Genomic DNA, 21,601 nt, shown 5'->3' on the forward strand with positions numbered 1-21,601 from the left:
ACACAAACTGTTAAACAAGCTGTTAAGGGAAAAAAAAAAAAAATGACAGCTATCTTTTTGAAATAGTTAAGATATTTAATACAATGTCCAGAAGTGACTAAAAATGCATCCATAATCACAGAGAACTGAAAAGATTTTCTGTATCATATATGATGTAATATTTAATGTTTAAAAATCCAGAAAATGAAACAATTTTTAACAGGAAAATATTTAAGACAATCATATGATCTACCTATTTGCGCGCGCGCACGCACACACACACACACTCATCAGTTTATTTTATAGTCACTTCAAGAGAAACTGATCCAATTTCATTATGCCTGATTTTCAGATTTATAATGTTTTCCTTTATTATCAAAGTGATCTCTATTGCTCAGAAATTAGGTGTTCACCTAAATTTTTAAATGAAATCTCTATAAGACATTATGTTCATACAGTAGCCAAGAATAACAAAATACGGATCTTAAGATCAAAGACTTAGAGCTGGAAGAAACCTTAAAAATCTTCCTTTTCAACCCTTTCTTTTTATAGATGAAGAAACAGAGACCCAGAGAGAGGAGGTGATTTGGCCAAATTCTCAGTAAGAGGCTGAGGCCAAGATTTGAAGTCAAGTTTTGCGATTTAAAATTCAGTGTTCTTTTTTTTCTTACTACACCAAACAAATCTTCCTAAATGTTCTGCTATTAAATCATTCTGATGTGCCTATCAGCTTTACTGAGAAGACAATGACAAAATAAATTATGAAATCTCATATCATACATCATCAACACTGATGACAACTCAAAACATATCACAGATTAGGAGCTGAAAGAAGCTATGGAGGCCATCTATTTTCCCTCTCTTGCATTTTACAGATGAGCAAATTGTGACAAATACAGCATTTGAACCCAGGTCCTCAAATTCCAAACGCAGTATGCTTTCCCATATAACATAATGCCTCTAAAGATGCTTTTGACCTTGAAGGGAAGAGAGGACAATGGAGGGGAAAGAAGGACCTTTACTTATACCCTTACACTGGAATCCAGTTCCTTTTCCTGGCACTGCTGCTCTTCATTTTCTCCTTCCTCTGCATCCTCTTCCTCTTCCTCTGAGACTACAGAATTGGAGACAATGACAGGAGTCCAACGCAAGCATTCAGGATCTACATCTACAGGTCTCAGATTCACTTGGAGTTTTGCCATATGATCCTGGATCAGTTTTTCCCGGCGGATAATTACAAATCTGTAATCAGAAAAAAGTCTATAGTAGTCAATGATGTGTGGGCTATACATAATGAAGACAGAGCTACAAATAATCTGACTACAAGTGTAGGTGGTGGTGATGATGATGATAATGATGAAGCTTCCATATATTCTACTGCGTAAAGAAAGGCACAGCCAGCCAAATGAGAAGTCCAAGAAGAGCCCTGGAAGAAGGTTCCTCCCCGTCCTCAAAAAGCCTTGCAAGTCTTGTTCACATTCTCTCAGCTTCCCTGTTTTACCTATCTACAACCTCCTCATCCTTCAAGACTCAGCCTCAAGTACTCTTGCTTCTACTTCTCAGAATACCCCAAGCAGAGTGATATCTCTATACTCAGTTCCTATAGCACTTAATGTTTTCACATTCACCATGATCTTTTCACATGACCTTGTGATTCATGTTACCTCCATTTGTAATGCTAACTTTTTATGTTTCTATTTTCTCTCCCCAAATTTCCAAAGAATGTAAGCACTTTGAGATACAAACCACATCTTACACTTCTCTTCATTTTCAGGAGAACTTAAAAGAGGTATCTTTCATAAAGCAGACAATCAATGTTGCCAGCTGAATAGAGATTATCATACTAAGTTTTTATTATAACAATTTAACCAAGACAAATAAAACAGTCTCTGTCCATGAAAAACTTGTAATCACATAAGTGATAAGACAGTACCTAAAGCAGAAAACTATAAACTGGTATGAGGGGTATAAAGATATGTTATAATAAAATTATAATGAGGTTTAATAAAATTTCCTATAACTGAGTAAACATTGATAAATTGACTACTACTACCTTAAATGATGGGAAGGCAGTTAGGACTCAGTTCATATACAAAAACCAGTCAATTCAAATCCTAACAAAGGTTTTAAGGTACAATAATTGCAATTCATCTCTTGTCAAAAATATTGAGGTTTGTATTTAGATGTGTTGGATTACTTCTATTGTCTATCTTCCCTACTACTACTAAGAATGTCCAACAAAGCCAAAGGAAGTCTTGCAATCATGCTAACTGGATACATTATAAATCCCAAGTTTTCCAACTTCACCCTCAATTCAGCATGATATTCTTATTACTGCTCCCTAATCGATTCCCTCTCTTACTTCAGACAGAAACTACCAAACCTGCCCTTCCCATCTCGTTTCCTACATCTCCTTTCCTTTCTCTAATTAAGATCATCTGATTTTGATATGAGTTTTCAAGAATACTCAAAAAGTCTTTCCCTCATTCTTCTGTCATCCCTTTAAGCTAAAATCCTATAGCTTCTCCCTTTCTCAGACAATTTTTCCCCCTATTGTTGTCTTCTAAGGAATGGCTTTTTTTTTTTAATGTAATTGTAAATGAGGAGCTCTTTAATCATGTATTGTTTTCAAAAAAGCAATAATATTAAGGCACTAATCAAAGGTTGGATCCTAAAGTTCTCCTTAGCTCTAACAAAAATCCTTGCAATTTAGATAGCAAAATTAAAGGAAGCTAATCTGTTCTTAAAACTTGCATTATTCTGCATCCATCTTTTTTTTAAATAATAATTTATTTTTCAAAATTCATGCAAAGATAGTTTTCAACATCTACTTTTGCAAAACCTTGTGTTCTATATTTTTCTCCCTCCCTCCCTACTTCCCCTCTCACCAAGACAAGTAATCCAATATAGATAGGTTAAACATATGCAATTCTTCTAACCATATTTCCACATTTATCATGCTGCACAAGAAAAATCAGATCAAAAGGGGAAAAAACGGGAAAGAAAAAACAAGCAAACAACAACAACAACAACAACAACAACAACAACAAATTGCTGAAAATACTATGTATGATTCACATTCAGTTCCCACCATTCTCCTTCTGGATGAAGATGGCTCTCTCCCCATCATAAGTCTATTGGAACTGGCCTGATTAACCTCACTGTTGAAAAGAGCTACGTCCATCGTAATTGATCATCATATAATCTAGTTGCTAGATACAATGTTCTTTTGGTTCTACTCACTTCGTCTAGCATCAGTTCCTGTAAGTCTCTCCAGGCCTCTCTGAAATCATCCTGCTGATCATTTCTTATAAAACAATAATATTCCATAACATTCATATATCAAAACTTATTCAGCCCTTCTCCAATTAACGGGTATCCAATAAGTTTCCAGTTCTTTGCTACTTCAAAAAGGGCCGCCACAAACATTTGTGCAGATGTATGTCCTTTTCCCTTTTTTATGATCTCTTTAGGATACAGGCCCAGTAGAGTCACTGCTGGATCAAAGAGTTTGCACAGTTTAATAGCCCTTTGGGCATAGTTCCAAATTGCTCTCCAGAATAGTTGGATCAGTTCATAACTCCACAATGTATTAGTGTCCCAAGTCTCTCACATCCCCTCCAACACTTTGCATTAATTATCCTTTCTTGTCATCTTAGTCAATCTAAGAGGTGTGAAGTTGGTACCTCAGAGTTCTCAGGCAATTTTAAAAACTTCTCTCTCTACTCTTTGTTCCCATTTTTTCTTCTTTCTCTTACTCAACTCTTAGCAATCTAGTTTTCCATCACATCATTTAAATGAAATTACTCTCTCTAAAGTTACCAATAATGTCTTAAATCACCAAATCTTCCAGTCTTTTTCAGTTCTCATCCTTCTCACTCTATCTGTTCTGTCAGAGGACAGTTAGAGGACACAGTGGATAGAATACCGGACCTCCAGTAAGGAAAGTCTGAGTTTTCAAACATTTACTAGCTATCTTATCTGAGGCAAGTGACATGGCCTTTATCTGCTTCAGCTTCCTCAATTTAAAAATGGGCATATTAACTGCACTTCCCATTCAGGGTGGTAGTGAAGATAAAATAAAAAATAAAAATAAAAAGTTACTTGCAAACAAGTACTATGTAGGTGTTAACTATTGTTATTTGACACTTTTGACCACCTTCTCCCTCCAACATACTCTCTATTCTATGGGATTTCATGATCTTATTTTCTCTTAGTCTTCTCTTTCTAAATCTCAAATGCTATGTGACTATTCTTTCTCAGTCTTCTTTTTCCTGGAGTCATTATAATCTTTTTTCTTTTTCTTCCTTTTTCTTCAGTCATTATAACCCTTAACTGAGAATTTCCCAAGGTTCTGTACTAAACCCTCTTCTCTTCTTTCCATTTTCTCTTGGTGACTTCATTACTTCCTAAGGATATAATCTTTATGTAGATGATTCTTACATCTCTATATCCAATCCTAGTCTCTTTCCTAAGAGTCAGTCCTGCCACCCCAATAGCTTGTTGAACATTTCACATCAGAGGTCCCAATATGTCCAAAAATTAATTATCTTTATGAATTACATGTAAAATGACTTGCAAATTTATGTTATTGCTATTCTTATTATTTTCCTCTAAAATCCTTTCCTTTCTCTTTTAAACATTCCTATTTCTGTTAAAGATGCGACTTGTCCAGGTTTGTACTCATTCTCCCTCATCATATATATAATCAGCTGCCAAATCTTGACATTTGTAGCTCTACTGACATCTCTAAAATTCAACTCTTTTTTTCTCCACTCATAAAACTACCCTATCACTTCTTACCAAGATAATGGCAAAAGCCTTTTACCTAGTTTTCCTGCCTCCAGTCTTTCCCTACTCCAGTCTATCCTAAGTAATGCTACCAAATGATTTTACTTAAACAAAGATCTGACTATATCAATCTCCTACTCAAATCCAGCTTCTCTCTACTGCCTCTAGGATAGTGGTTCTCAAAGTGTGGTCTGAGCAGCCCACTCAGGGAGTCCATGAAGTCAAAACTATTTTTATAATATAATTTAATTCATATAATTTTATAATATTAAAACATTATTTGCATCCTAATGCCCTCCCTCAGACATGTGTCTGAGGTCAGATTTTCTTCGTATGCTTCAACCAAAACAACATACCACCTGAATATAGAAGCAAATATGAAAATTCAACTATTAGGCTAAATTTCATTATGAAAATTTCAGCTATTAAAGAGATCAGCAAAAAATAAGAAAACCTTCCAATTTTTTTTTGAAAAATAAAAAAAAAAAGGGGGACACCTAGATGGCACAGTGGATAGAGTGCCAGCCCTGAAGTCAGGAGGACTTGAGTTCAAATTTGACCTCAGATATTTAACACTTCTTAGCTGTGTGACCCTGGGCAAGTCACTTAATCCCAATTGCCTTGCCGGGGGGGGGGGGTGCGGAAATTTTGTGTTAGTAAGTAATGGGCTATTTGTTCTTCAATGGATTAATATTTAAAAATCTATTCAGTTTTAAAATCTAATATAGCAAACACAAAAACAAAAGTCCTTTGGAATCCTCAATTATTTTTTAAGAGTATAAAAGGGTTCTCAATAATTTTTAAGATTATAAGAGGACTCTGAGACTAAAAAGTTTGAGAACTGCTGTTCTAACATATAATATAAACTTCTCGGATTCATTTTTAAGGCTCTTCACAAACTAGCCTCAACCTTTCTTTCCAGATGCATTTAGTCACTGCATCTTCTCCTTTACTCTGCAATCAAGTTAACTGGCCTACTCTAATTCTCATCTATTACACTACATATGTCCCATTTCTTTGTCTTTGCACTGGAATCATCTCTAGTCATTAGAATGCTTCTGCTCATCTACAACTCTGAGAACTCCTAATTTCTTTTAAGACATAACTAAAGTACTGTCTTATACATGAAGCCTTTCCTGAAGCCCCCAACTGCTAGCACTCTCCCTACCAAAATATGTTCTCTTTAACTACTTTTTATTTATTTGGGGGTGGGGGTGAGTTTTGTATTTGTCTTCCCTATTAAGAAATAAACTCCTTTTGAATGGGGATTATTTTAATCTTTGATCTAGTGCCCTCATCACCTAGTATGGTCTCTGCCAAATGGCAGACACTTAATAAATGTATGTGGATTGGCCGAACAAATATGGAAGACTCCTACTGAAGAAAAAATAAAATATTTAAAATACCAACATGAACCACCCTGGGCCTGAAAGAAGAAAAACAAGATGCATAGCTTTTATGAAACAAAATTATAGTTTTTATATATTTAATGGCAAAAACTGCCATGATTCAAGGGCACAAAAAAAGACATAATTATTAATAGGATATTTTTTTTAAAAAGACAACAGGGTAATAAGAAGTGCAGCAAAGCTATTCTACTCTTGAAGGGGGGGGGGGGGGGGAACGGCACTAGAAAATGTACTATATAGACTTCTGATAGATTGTGGGAAAAAAAGTCACTGTGAAAATCATTTTTTTCAGCCCAGGTCAACAAGGTCAGTTGGTAAATAAACATGTATTTAAATGCCTATTATGAGGATACAGATATAAAAAAAAGACAGTCCCTACCCTTATAATCTGATGGGGGAAAACAACACATAAAAGGAAGCTAAGAAGAGGTTTGAGAATAGGGACTTGATGGAAAAATACAAAAATACATAGTTGGATGGAAACTGTAGAGATAGATAGCCTTTAACAAGCCATATTAAATGGAGGGTTCTGGGGGAAAAGTGCTATACATACATTCCAATCACAGAGTTACCAAGTCAGAGGACCAGAATGAGATATAAGTCCCAGGGGCTATGTGATCTTGCAGGATAATGGGATTCTGGGGCATATTATGGGCAAGTCCAAAGGTATACAGTTGGGTGGGAAGTGAAGACCATAAGAAGACAGACTGAAAGGTCTGCAGATTGAGGGAAAAAGGACTGGCCAAAAGTCCCAGAGTATGCAGGGAGTACTCCAATACAAAAGGAGAAGCTGTATAGGGGCAAAAGGAGTTTCCAGACTTATACTGGAGTACTATATGTAGAATACAGTAACAGTTATCAACAGATAGTTTTGGCACCCACTACCCAGTTTTCAAGTCACAGATCTGGGATAAACTGAGAAGGGGATGTGTTCCCAAAAGATAGCATTCCTGAGTAAAAAAATTTGGGGTAATATACCAATAAATGAGTAAGTTCAGAAACTAGCAGTTGTGGTGTGGCTTAGACTTCAAAAGAAGAGAGGATTTCTGATCTAGAATCTTGTTCATTTTGAAGCCTACAGAATAATAATCAGGACAGGAATCCCAGAACAAAGGAAAGCTTGAAGTTTTGTCACTCAAGAACAACAACAAAAAAGCTGTCCTGTCAGCAGGAGTCTAATGAAACTCCAAATGAAGTATAAACTCATAGAACTGTTGCTCAGCTTTAAATCCAGGTAAGAAACTAGCAAAGTTCAGAACAGGGGGACAATGATCAGCTCCTTTTGGGTAAGAATCCTAAAAGCTTGTAGGTTCCAGCCCATACCTAGGATCATGGAATAATGCAACACTCATTACCCAAAACAAGATCTTCCCTCTAAAAATATGCAGAACCCAGTACTAAGTTGAAGTTCAAAGTGAGATAGCAGGCTGGAAGAATGAGCAAACAAACAAAAAGAATCCTACTCTAAAGAGTTATTATTATGGTGGCAGAGATACTCAAAACACAAACATGGAAGAAAAGAGTGACTCTAAAACATCTGGAACCAACATCTCAAAAGAAAAAAAATTGGGGAACAAGTTGAACAAGAATTCTTAGAAAAGTTGAAACAAAAATTTATAATTTTTTTTTTATAAATTAAACAAGAGTATTTGAGGGGAAAATGGAAAAGAAATAAGAGCTATGGAAGAAAGAACTGCAAAGGGAATTAACAGTTTGGCATAACATGTATAAAATCCTGCCCAGGCCAAGAAACTTTCTAAAAATTAGAATAAATCGACAGAAGTCAAATGCTCTTTAAAAAAAAAAAAAATGCAAGAAATATTAAAGCAAAGTCAAAAGATCAGGTAAAAATATAGAAGAAAATATAAGGAATTTCATAGTTTAACTCAAAGTAAAAACAATTGATCAAGAGATCATGGAGAAGAAATTAAAGAATTAATGTATTAGAAAAGATTCTGGCAAGATAGTGAAGTAGGTCAGAAAACTTCCAGCTCTCCAAATTTTCTCCACAAAAAAAGACAGAGCATTTCCTCAGAGAGAACATAGAACCGCAGAAATACACAAAAATTAGGGATAAGCAGTTGTTCTAAAACAACTTGAAAAGACTGCAGGAAAGACCCCACCTCCAGGGACAGAGGTTCAGCCTGACTGAAGTGCAAACATCTCCAGGGCTGGCCCTGCACAATCAACAAGCTCTGGAAAACAACTGGGTTTGGAAGTAACCACAGCTTTAGAAACTTTCATCTCACAGTGTGGGGTTTTTTATGGCTGAGTAGGGGAAAATTAAAAGATCTTTCACTGTCTAGGGACACCAAGCACAATTATGTTGGCTGTAGTAGCAGGGATGAGGGGGAGCTAGCACACTTTCAGTGAATGCAACAGCAGTAGCTGTTGGCTGTAGGCACTTACAGGAGGGCAGAGTCCCTGGGTTCTAGTCCCAGGGCAGAGAAGACAGCTGTAGTTTGCAGCCACCTGAGATACAGCAAGGAGTGTGATTATTTGCAAAAGCATGTGGCTGGGGGCCTTTGCCTTAGCTTAGGAGTATAAAAGAGAGTTCAAGGTTGAATTCCAAGACAGACCTCAGAAAATAACAGTAAGAAGAACCTGAAATTTAGAGCATCATTCCACATAACTCAGATCTAGAACTAGATTACATGAATAGCTGCTAAAAACAAAATTTTAAAAAATAAATAAAAATGAGTAAGCAAAGCAGAAAGAATACAACCATAGATAACATCTCATCAGAAAAAACAGCTGATCTGCAGAACAAGAGAGAAACAATATAAGCAGTCACATTAAAAAATTACAATTAGAAAAATAATTTTTATACAATATTAAAAGAAAGTATCAAGAAAAATTATCCTGGAGTTCTAGACAAGAAGGCAAAGCAGAAATAGAAAAAATTCACCGATCACCACCTGAAAGAGATCCCAGGTACAAGTTTTCAAATAAAATTTCAAAGCTCCTAGGTTAAGAAAAAACTTTTGGAAGCAACAACAACAACAACAACAAAAAAAAAACACAACATCATCTAATCAAATATAATGGAGCTATAATAAGGATTATACAAGACTTAGCAGCTACTATGTTGAAAGACCATAGGTCTTGGAACATTATATTTCATAGAGCAAAACAGCTGGGGTTACCACCAAGGGAAACTTAAACAATAAAGCTAACTATAATCCAAAATAAGAAAAAAGAACATTTAATGAAGTAAAAGTCTCTTTAACAAAAATAGTAAAACTTAAGGGAAAATTTGACATATAACATCCAGGAAAAATACAAACAATACAGACCAATTATAAAAGGTTCAATGAATCCAGTCATATTTCAAGAAATTTAAAAAAGAAACTGCCCAGACCTCTTAGAACCTAAGGGTAAAGTGGAAATAAAAAGAATAAACTGATCACTTCTTAAAAGAAACTCTAAAATGAGAAAAAAAAAATAACCTCTCTGAAACATCCTGGGAATTCAGAATCCAGGGTTTCCAAGTCAAAGAAAAATATTATAAGCAATCAGAAATATAAGAATTCAAATACCGAGGAATCATGATTTAGTATCTATCACTAAGAACTTGGTGATATTCTAAGGAGGCAAAGGATATGAGGCTTACAACCAAGAATAACTTCCCTAGTAAAACTGAGAATAGCTAGCTCTAGGGTGGAAAAGTTTTTAAAAAACAGAGGACTTCCAGGTATTCTTAATGAAAAGATCAGAGTTCTATAGAAACAAATTCAAACACAGGAATTGAAAGAAACATAAAAAGGTGAACCTAAATTAAGTCAAAAGAAACAAAACAATATAAACTGTTTACATTCAAATATGGAGAGATTACATGTATCCCCTTTTAAACCCTATATTCATCTGGATTCACATAGGGAGTCTAATTAGACAAGACTTGTGAGTAGTTCTTTTATGTTTTAAGGAGCTTAAGAGAAGAATGGAAAGAAGTCAAGAGGAACACTTAAGAAGGAAAAGAAAAAGAAAAGGTTAGGGGAAGTTGCTCAGGATAAGCAAACAGACATCTAACTAAATAAGGAAAAAGGGAAGAGCAACTGACACTTAAAATTCACTCTTATCTGAACTAATCAGAGAAGAGAATACATATATACAACACACAAGAGTTAAATACAAAAATACATTTGACTCAGAAGGAAATGGGAGAAAAAAGGGAGAAGATAGAAGGTATAATGTATTAGGAAAGTATATTAAAAGAGTAAAACAAATTCTAAAAATGTGCAAAAATACTTATAGCTCTTCTTGAGGAGGCCAAGAAGCTGCCCAAAAAGCTGGGGAAAGGCTGAACAAAGCCTTTTATTATTATTATGCTATAAAAAATAATGAAAGGGACAACTTCAGAGAAACCTAAAAGACTGGCATGAATTAATATAGAGCAAAGTGAACAGAATCAGAAGAACAACTAACACAATGACAGCAATATCATAAAGATAAATTAACTTTGAAAAACTTAGTAACTGATTATTGTAATGAGCAACCACAAGCTACCCCACATCCTAATAAAGCAATTAAGGATTCCAAGTGAAGATAATATACATTTTTTTAACATGGTCAGTGCAGAAATGTTTTTTGCTTGACTATACACATTTTTAATGTAGGCTTTATTTTTCTTTTGTTTTCTGGGGGATTTGAGGGGGAGAGTTGTAAAGAAGGCAAGTTTTTGCAAACTGGGGGAAAAAAAACATCAAAATATAATTTAAAAGAAAAAAAAGAAAAAGAGTGAAAAGGGTGGGAGTGGGAAGGGAAACAACTACTCAACTCAAACAATTTACATGGCACAAGGACTTTTCCCTAAGGTAGCCATTTCTGTATAATGTAAAAGTGTATGTATACTTTGCATTTTGTCACAAGGATAGTAAAAAAAAGATATTTTAAGAGTTGAGAGTTAAAAATCCAGAGCATTTATAATGTGATAGCAGAAAAGTTCTCATTTATATATTTAATATGAAAATAAAAGCCTATTGTAGCCGATCTTAACATTATTTGAGTGTTATCAATCCAACTAGTAACTGCTGTATTCCCATTAGATGTTAAGTGCTATAGAATGTATAAAGAATTAGAAACAATTTTTGCCCTCAAGAAATCATTATGGGAAATAAAGTAACATGGATTAAATGCCAAAATTAGTAGTAGAGATAATAACCTAAATTTGAGTAAGCAAGATAAACTAGAATAGAATTTTATCAAGAAAGTGAAATTTGAGCTGGGCCCTTCAAAATGGTTAACATTTATATACTGATAGAGAAGGGGATAGCCTTCTAAACAATATGAAATAATATGAAAATAGGTTGGGAGAAACAATATGAAACACCATGAACAAAGGTTGGAAAAATGAATTGAAAATGATATTTTGTGCAAGAGTGAAAAAACAGGTATTTGAAGAAAAAAGTTTATGCTGGGGATTAGTGGAAAATAAGTTTGGACAGGGCAGGGTTGGGATCATAACTGTAGAGCCCTGAATGCCAAACGAGATTTCTAAACTTTACCCTATTGGCCAGGAATTGGCAAACTACCACAAGCAACCCAAATCCTTATAATCTATTTTTATAAGGCTACATATTTTTACATTTTTTGTTTTATTTTATTTTAAAATGTAAAAACCATTTTTAACTCAGAGATACATAATAAAAGTTGCCACTGCAGTTTGCTCATGCTACAAGTAGTGCGAAATTACTGAAGGCTTCTGAGCAAGTGAGCCCTGCTTAATGACATAATGATAATAACATTTTGGATCACTAATCTGGTGTCATAGTGAAGGATAGAAGAGAAAGCAAAGAGAATGAAGGCAGAAAGATGACCAGGTATACTTTAATAACCTATGAGAGAAGTATTGGAAACTCACATAAAGATAAATGAAGATGAAAGAATGAAAGAAACATTTAAATGGAAGAAAAGACAGAACTTGATAACTAAACAAACACAAGAAATTTTTATGAAAGGAAAATTCAAGAATGTCACTGAATGTCATCCTTGAATGAGTAAAATATTGTTTCATTTGACAGAAATAGGGTACTAGAAGAAGAGCCAATTTGCCAAGGTTAGGGTGTGAGTTGTGATACGGGACTGTCGAACTGAATTTTCAGTATACTGAATCTAAATTAATAGCAACACATGAGTGGAAATGTCAATATGAATTTGGAGGAATAGGTTACATAAAATTAGAGCTAATAAATTCATATAATCATCCATATAGAAGTAATAATTGAAGTGTTTTAAATGGTTCTGTTGTCTGAAAATGTAAAGAGAAATGTAAAGAGAGAAGGGAACAACAACAACAAAGTTATACTTTGGGGAAAAAGCAAAGACCTAGCAATTTAGAGAAATATAAAATCTTAGTTTTAGAACTAGAAGGGACTCTACATGTTACCACCTCCCCTTACTCATTTTTACAGATGAAGAAACTGAGGGCCAAAGAGGTAAAGCAAATTATCCAAGGTTACAAAAGGAACAGATAGCAAAAACAAGATTCAACTCTAGGTCTTCTCTCTTCCAGACTTCTTTCCAATACTAAGAGCAAAACAAAGAAAACCCAGGGTTCAGAAGCCCAGAAAGACTTTTAAGGAAAACAAGGGCGATCAGCATCACGTTCCTTAAAAGTCAAGAACAGAGGTTGAGAAAAGCCACCAGGTTTTTGGTAAAGAGGTCATTAATGCCCTTCAAGAGCAAATTTTGGTAAAGTAGTTGAATGAATTTAGTAAGAGCACTGAACATATCATTAATGATGACCATAGCCCTAACTGAAGGAAAATAGTATACTCACTGGTCACTACGGAAGTCCAGCATTCGTAGGTGATGGAGTGTGGAAGTAATGTCTTGAGGGCAGATTCCAGTCAATTTGCTTAATTTTTTAATGCTAATTTGCTTGTCATTTTGGTGATAAAGGCACTCCAATATTACACTTTTCCAATAAGCCATATAGGAAAGACGCCCTAAATCAGATAATGGTTTCTCTGGAGATCCAGCTTGACCTTCACGCTTTGACAACAAATAACCTTTAAAAAAAAAAAAAATCAAATTTATGAGAATTAGTCCATCAGTTATTGAACCTATATTAATCACCAGGCACTATATTCAATAGTGTCCTAAAAGTGAGTCATTTTTTAATGTAAAGTAACTTGCTGTGAGCATTGTTTAAAATATTCTGTATTATTCTTAAGTAATCGTTTTTAGAAAATGGGACATTTTATTAAAAGACTGAATTAACAAGCTTTTTGGTATGTTTTTGAAGTTATACTAGAACCAAATGATTGTCAAGCTTCTATCCTGCTTTCAAATGCTATGAGGATGGCAAATAAGCCATTTAAATTTGCCTGTGTCATTGGGCAAAGTATACACTAGGACCACTAGATGGCAATAGTTGCTAGTTTTAAATTACAAAAGAAGAAAAAAATACTTTAAAAACTTTGCAATCTCTTTATCAAGATTACATTGTTCCTATGAATTAAGGAGATGATAAGTGTTATCTCCACTTTACACAGAGGGAAAGTGAAACAATTAATGACTCATCATCTTATATCCCTGCTAGCCAGGAAAGGACAGTACAACAGATTTTACCAGTGTGAACAGAGAGTGGAAGAGAAGTATTTAGAAGATTCAGAATCAGAGGATGATCATTTAGAACTAAAAAATCATCTGGTTCAATTACACTTGGGCTACTAACCACTTGAGTCTCCAAAGATAGTAAGAGAAGGTTTTTTGGGGGGGACAGTAAATCAGTGATTTCTGAGTTGTCTGGGGTTTGCTGATTTTGTTTTAATATAGTTTATCCAGTTTTCTCATCTACAAAATATAAGAATTAGACCAGATTATTGGCCAAGTCTAACATGAACTGAACAACTTCCAAAGAGATTTCTAAACTGCGTATCTTTTACTGTCAACCTCCTACATCTTAAAGCCCTGTTTACATTTACAGGTTATTTTTTATACCACTAAAGCTATATCACCTTAAGTCACTAAGTTTTTTACTAGTACATTTTCTTCATTGCTTTTTCCTATTTGCTTCTAGTCTTTACAAATTACATTTATTCACTACCTAATTATACTAGTTGTATCTTTTCATCATCATATGATTATACTACTATTATAACAAAAGGTTCGCATAAATGTATGAAGTGGTCTTTCAATTCAATAAATATTTATTGAATATATTCCATGTATGGGACACTGCCAACTTAGCCCATGAAGATAAATCACTCAGCTCTGGTTACTTTATTATTCTGACATAATCACTCAGGCCATATAAGTCAGAATACTACCAGTCTAGAATGACATTTTCTGAATATTTCTCCAAACTTAACATGCTTTCTTTTAAAATAAATATAAACCTCAAAGCAAACCTCTGTATACTTTTTAACTATTACAACAATTTCATGAAATTTTATTACTATATTTGAGCTAACATTATATCTTTATAAATAACATGGCTTCATAGCATTAATCTGCAGTTTTAGTTTCTTTGAATTAAAATTTAAAATTTCACAAATGATTAAGTTAGTATGTATTTTCCCCATGTGGCAGAACATTTTAACAACAATAACAACAATCCTAATAGGCATGCAACATTTCCCAAAGTACCATGGAACTTTGGTAAATGTAAAATCAGCAAGTCTTTGAGCCCTATAGTTCTGTTACTGGCACTACTTTTGGCACTCATGTGATGTAGTTTAAATATTTATTTTAGAAAGAAAAACTATGTGAAATTAAGTTCCATATGAACTCCATAATTCCTCATCCAAGTCATTTTTATAGGAGATACAATTGACATATGACATTATTATTTTAAAATACTTAATTTCTAACCAAAAAGAAAAATATTAGTGGTTCTGTGCAAAGGATTCAGAGCAGTAAAGTTCCACACGTGAATATGTCAAAAGGCATCGACAACAAATACAATTTTATGTTTCATAATTAACTTTAAAATAATAACCCCTCTGTAAAGAAATGATGGACATTTTGATATGTTCCTTACTGAAGTCAATGAGGAACCTGCCATAACCCTTGCGCTGGTACTGTGGAAGAATCATTATGCAGGAAACATTGTACTTCTGTTGGCAGTGCTTTTCCTGGTGGTCAAAAAAAAAGAGAGAGAGAGAAACAAAATTTAAAAACAACAGACTAGTAATACTGAACAGCAGGTTTAATTATCATGAAACAAAAGCTAACAGTAAAAGTCACAGCCTTCTGTGAATAGCAAAGAGAAATACCTCACGTGGAAAAACAGGACAATAACCATAAAGCATTAACTCTAAGAAAAAAAAAAATGGCAACACCTAAAACTTTCAACAACTCAGAAACTCTGTCACTGGCAAAGTTCAGTGTAGGAATTTTACCAATTTCATGGAAACACAATTGCTAAAAGACTATAAGCCTTTTTGGAAATGAAAGAATAAGCATGTAAAGTTCATAGGTCTGAGACTTCTCTTCTAATCCTACTCTAATGCTGTGTAGCTTAAAAGAAAAGGCAGACAAACCCATCTTCGTGTGTACCTAAGAAGCTGCAAATAGTCAAATTATATTTTAAATCATATTTGTATTAAGAATCTTTACAATTTATAAGAATCTTATGGTAAATTGTTCTGTAAAACTGATCATAACACCCTAAACAATCTGTCTTGTAAATCAGGATTTTCAATAAGGTCTGCTTCAAATAAAATTAAACAATGCTGCAGTTAGAATAGAAAGGCGAGGTAAAGTGAAAACTTTTGTGTAAATCTGGCTTCTTTACTGAAATAATCATGGTAAGCTAAGGTTCCATGAAGTACTTGCTAGATTAAAAGAACCAAAAATGCCTATCAGGAAGAGATGACGAAAACTAGAAATAAATTCACAGAACATGGTGGGTAATGATTGTGTTTACTTCACAAGAAGTTCTATCCATCACCACCCAAGAGAATAAAAAGTCGTTTAAAAACCTTTCCCCTTGAGTGGTAACTGTAGTTTAGGTCCCTAAGAGAATACATTCTGTTCAATGTTACTAAGCAGCTTCATGCTCTGAGTTTCTGAATTCTTTTTACATAAAATCTAGATTCTAAAACTCAGATGGTAGCCAGAGAATACCATAACCCTGATTTTCTACTGGAAAAAACTGGAAGTAAGTACACCTCCATGTCTCCCATGTGAATTTATATATTTTCAGTGCCCATAATACTTTCATTCTGAAGTACTTACCTTAGAGAAGTAGCCAACAAGATGGCAACCTTTGACATCATTCTGTGTTAACACATAGAAAAGAAATGGTTCCACATCATAATAGAGTGTCTTGTGGTCAAGAAACAGCTTTGCCAATAGGCACAAGTTTTGACAGTAAATTGTACTGACATTTCCATCAACCTAGAGAGAAAAACAAACAAACAAACAAACAAAAAAAGACAAATTAGGTTAACATGGTTCCTTAGAAACTTTTCCTACAGAAGTCACAGAATTAGGTATAAGTATTTTACAATTCAGCTACTGTTTAAGATTATAATAATGAAGATATTTCTAGAACCTAGAGTGATCCCCAAAATGCAAAAAAATTGAACTTAACAAAATAAAAGTTTGCTTCACAAATCAGCCAAACTTACAAAAGTATTCTTTGTATACAAAAGTATACAAAAGGGTATACCCACCATGTTCTTTGATTCACTGAATAAACTTCCTTAGTGCATTAAAAAGACTGACAAAAATTTAATTTATACATTTTTTTACACCTATCACAATACTTTTTAGAATGATGTATCCTAATAGCCAGGGATACTAAAATGCCCTCCATTGTTGATGGTTCCAATAACACTGTTACAGTTTTAAAAGGAGGAACGCTGAAGTCCCTGTTGCTGGGCTAAAGCACCCGAGAGAGCAATCAGCCAAGCAAGATCTCTCTTCGAACTAGAGTGATTAAGAGTAGAAGCAGAGGGTATCTTGTTGGTTTTCACATTTCCTTTTTCCTAATAGCTACTAAGATTTGATTTCTCTCAATACCTTGGCATATAGATATGAGAAATATTGGCTGTTACTCTTCAAAAGATAGGTATAAGCTGAGCTATGGGATCATTTAAAGAAAAGGATGGGTTGGCAAAATTTAAAACCAAAGTTATATGAATCTGTTTTTTCCCTTTAAAAGAGGGATTTCCATGTTTCTTCTAATGGACTTATTATGTGCAATCTCATTCATTTATTCAACATTTCTCACCTTGTAAAAGTGAGAAGCAATTACTTCTGAAAATTGATGAATAGGTAATTCTTTACAAGCAAATTCAATTTTCTATTAGTTGTCCAGCAAAAATGGACTGACTGGTTTAATCCTAATAAAAATATATTAGTAGAATTGTGTTTCTGCAATAGCACTTTCCTTTTAAAAAGAAAGCTATTCCTATTTCTTAATCAACATGCATATTAATACAAACTTCTTGTTGACATGGCTATATCTATTAGAGAAATTCTGTCCATTGCCTGAATTCATAAATCCCTATCTGTTTCATCAAAATATATTGTCCCGAGTAGTATTAGGGGGTATAAGAGATTAAGGAGTAATGAAAGGTGGATTTGTGTGTATTCCTCCAATGCACATTAACCTATCTATGAGTAATAATCTTAAAAGAGCTCCCTGGGAATACTGAGAAATTAAGTGATTTGCCCATGGTCATACATTCAGTATTAGAGGTAGGAATTAAACTAAGATGTTCCCAACTCAAAGATCAGCCTCCAAAGTATTAGGCCATGCTGCCTCACTTAACCACCTTTAAAAAAGGGGGGGAGGGAGGGAAACATTGTAAATAATTGATATTGAGATGTTGATGAGTTTTTAGAATTTAGTACTGTTCTGATATTTAATAAAGAGTAAGATCTAAGCTATAAGGGCCTCATCTTTGTGGAAAGCCATGTCAAAAGTTTGATACAATAAAATGAAATATTAATTAGTGGTTTTAGAGTTTTTAATCAGCTTTTGAATCAAATAAGATTAAAAGATAAATCTAGTCTTGAGAATAACTGCAAAATGCCCTTGATATTCAGAAAATAAACATGGATTTATAAAGAAGAAAGACCTAGTTTCAAGTCTACTTTCTAGCTATGCAAGTCTACTTATGTTACATTATTAAAAAATTCTGGGATCATCATTTGTGACAGCACTTTATAGTTGTTTCTAATTTCAAGGACTAATTTAAATTACTTTTTGCTTCACCATAATTAACCATCCAAAATCATTAGATACTAAGTTAATGTTTCCCTTAAGGAATTTATAATTTAATGCGAAGAGGTAGAAGGATAGATATGCAAATATTTAGGGGGTATGAATGAATGCAAAGGAATGGCCCAGGCAGTGGGAATGGTATGAAAAATCTGAAGGAGAGATGACTTTCATGAACAGGGTAGAGGGATAGGTTGAAGGGAGAGATCAGAGTTGTTGGGAAATTCTACTTATCTCTGCCTCAATTTCCTCATCAGTAAAATGGGATTAATAATATCTACCTACTACAGTTGTGATGACAAAATGAAATAATATCTGTAAAATGCTTTGTAAACCTTAAAAGGGTTATAGAAATGCTAATTATAATGATAATAACGAACAGTAATCTAAAACTAGAGAGGTTAAAATAAAAAGTATCTGATTACAAAGAGCCCTGAAATGCAGGATCATTTTAATATTTTACTCAGATTTTAATGATTTTAGTCATCTAGTTGTATTTTAATTGTAGTATCCAAGAATGAGTCACTAAAGCTTTTAGGGTAGAAGAGTGATTATCATAAATATACTATAAGCAGACTAGCAAGAGTACACAGGCAAATACTATAAAGAGTAGATTAGACTGAAAAGGAATTACCAGAAACCACACAAGGAGTTAAGAAGCTATTACAACAGTGCAGATTAAAAAAAAAAAAAAAAAAAAAAAAAGCCTGAATAAGGGTGTTATAGTGGAGTTGCTTGTAAGGAAAAATCTGAGATATTATATAGGTGGAATTAACAAAATTAAGCAATTGGATATTGAGATTACCAAAATAACTGCTAGACTACATGCCTAAATGACTAAGATGATGGTCAGATGTCATCAGACAGAAAGTTAGAGAGAGGAATAAGTTCTCTTTTGTATTCTTTACTTTTTGGGGGGAGGGGGAGGGGAGATGGGGTATAGCATAAGGAAATGATTCAGTTCTAGTTTTGATTAGTTTGAGATGTCATTAAAACAAATGTACAATGAGTACTTGAAGATATGAAACAGGAGATCTAGAAAGAGGCTGGGGAGTACAAATATAAAACTTAAGAGAATAGTCTGCACAGAGGTAATTACTAAAAGCATGAAAATGGCTAAGATCACTGAAGGAAAAAATATAGAAAGAGGAAAGTATGAAGGTTAGACTTCTGGGAAATATCCATGTTTAAGGAATGAAATGTTGGTGAGTTATCAGAAACAAAAGAGGAATAGTCAGAGAAGTAGGAAAACCAAGAAAAGACAGTACTTCAAAAGCCCAAAGAAGAGATAGTGAAACAGTGTTAAATGATGCAAAGGGAGGTAAGAAGAGAAGAGATCATTAGGGGCCTTAATAAAGACATTTTAATATAGTACTAAGGATGGAAGCCAGATCATAAGATGATAAGTGAAGTAGTAGTAAGGAAGTAAAGGTGGTATATGTAGTTTATTCTTCCTAAAAATCTGATAGTGAAGAAGAAAAAGAAGAAAGATAGTTTGAGGGTGTAGCAGAGCCAAGGAAAGGTTTTCTTAAGGACAGAAAGTTTAAATTAAGAGGCAGGATAAAATAATGTTGAGTCAACTTCAAAGCAGAGAAAATTTTGGTTCAAGACCTGCCTCTGACATACCTGCTGTGTGACATGGGAGCATTTAAACTCTTAGTACATTAGTGAAAGCTGAAGAGAAGTTGTCACCCTTTATTAGCAGAATTTCCTCATCCAGGAGTTCCCAATACTAAGAAAAGCATAGTTCTAGGCCCTTTTCTACAGACTAAACTAGGGTAGGTATATTTGTAAGCTGAAGGAAGAAGCAGACAGTAGAGAAACCGGAGGGAGACAAAGCCAGAGGAGAGGCAGGAAAAGAAAGCAGAAAGGAAGGTGAAGGGAAAGAGGGAAGAAGAAAGGGGAAAAGGGAGAGAGGGACAGAAAGAAAGAGAGGAAAAGGGAGGGAAAAAGGGAGAGAGAAGAGGGAAAATGAAAGGGAGATTATTTGATGAAATAAGGTCACAAAGGAAATCATGACAGTATATTTAGGGTATATCTTCAGCAAAAAGAAGAATCACCATTTCCTCCGAAACTATATTAGAGCACTGAGTAGTTAGGATGAATATACAAAAACTCAGATTTCAAGTCCAATGATGTCAATATTCTCAATAAAGTCAGAGGGACTGTAATGTCATTTGCTGAGAGTAAAGAAGAGAGTATATATTTGGGACTTAAGGAAAGGGATGGAGAAGTCAATGTTGCATATAATTAATAGAAGAGTATAAATTAAAATGAGTTAAAGGATTGCAGCAGCAAGGGCTAAGCTGATAATAGCATAACTTGTGGTAAACATCATTTTGGTGATATTCTTAGCAGCTTACAGCAGGTCAAAAATATGAGAAGGAAAGGTATATGGAAGAAACTACTGACTGGGATGGCAGAGTATCAGAAGATTCTGAAAGACAATGGTAGAGAAAGTATTAGGAGAGGATGAAAAGGAATAAGCATTTATATATAGCATGTGTAAAATACTGTGCTAATAAGCACTTTACAAATGTTATCTCATTAGATTACTAAATTGGCTGACTAGAAGGATCAAAACCAGTAGGAATGAAAGGCAGAATAGGGTTGATAGACTAGAAGATATAGGAAATTCAAAGACCAAAGGTCATAATGGAGGTCAAGAATAAGTGCAACAATAATAAAGAGAAAAGGGATGCTTAGAAAGACAAAGGACTATGGTCAAATAGAATCCCAAATTTTAGGACATAGAAGCTGAGTACTTTCAATTGACATTGGGATTGAAGGTATGCCCACTCAAGTTAGTGGTTGATATAAAGCTGAAGAAGAAATTAAGGAAGTTAAAAATTTCAAGAAAGTGTGAAAATAACATAGTCAATATGCAGTCTCAGGATGATGACAGGGAAGATGAGGTGATGGCATGAGCATAAAACTGGTCAATGAAAATGACAGAAAGGGAAGTAATAGTAAGATGGAATAAACTTCAAAAGAGATATGTTAAAATACAACAGTAAAGCAAAAGTACGAACAGGTAATGAGGGAGTAAAAGGTAACTTCTCCTAAGTCCTCTGAAATAAGAAGGGAAACAGCCAGCATTAAAGAAGCCAGCCAAAAAACGTGGCTCAGGGGAAAACCAGATTTCAGGCAGTGAAAGGAGAGAAGTTGGGAAATATGCTGACAACTTAAGAGTGGGGGAAAAAAAAGAAAGTATAAGGATGTAGCATAGCCAGAAACCAGC

The 21,601-nt window shown here is 34.2% G+C and overlaps 1 protein-coding gene across 6 annotated transcripts in view; it reads right to left on the reverse strand.

The window, feature by feature from the left end:
• Nucleotides 1-21,601, reverse strand: part of KAT6A (lysine acetyltransferase 6A) — a 146,500-nt gene that overhangs the window by 10,336 nt on the left and 114,563 nt on the right. For 3 of the 6 annotated variants that reach the window (XM_031950763.1, XM_031950765.1, XM_031950766.1), the window contains 4 exons: nt 16,365-16,526; nt 15,166-15,259; nt 12,958-13,189; nt 1,008-1,239 (listed from right to left, as the gene is read on the reverse strand). In XM_031950763.1, the coding sequence (XP_031806623.1) occupies nt 1,008-1,239; nt 12,958-13,189; nt 15,166-15,259; nt 16,365-16,526 (720 nt within the window). The remainder of the gene's footprint in view (nt 1-1,007; nt 1,240-12,957; nt 13,190-15,165; nt 15,260-16,364; nt 16,527-21,601) is intronic. The other 3 variants (XM_031950767.1, XM_031950769.1, XM_031950768.1) reach the window with 3 other exon arrangements.

Source organism: Sarcophilus harrisii, chromosome 2, assembly GCF_902635505.1.
Source record: "Sarcophilus harrisii chromosome 2, mSarHar1.11, whole genome shotgun sequence".
NCBI lineage: Eukaryota > Metazoa > Chordata > Mammalia > Dasyuromorphia > Dasyuridae > Sarcophilus > Sarcophilus harrisii.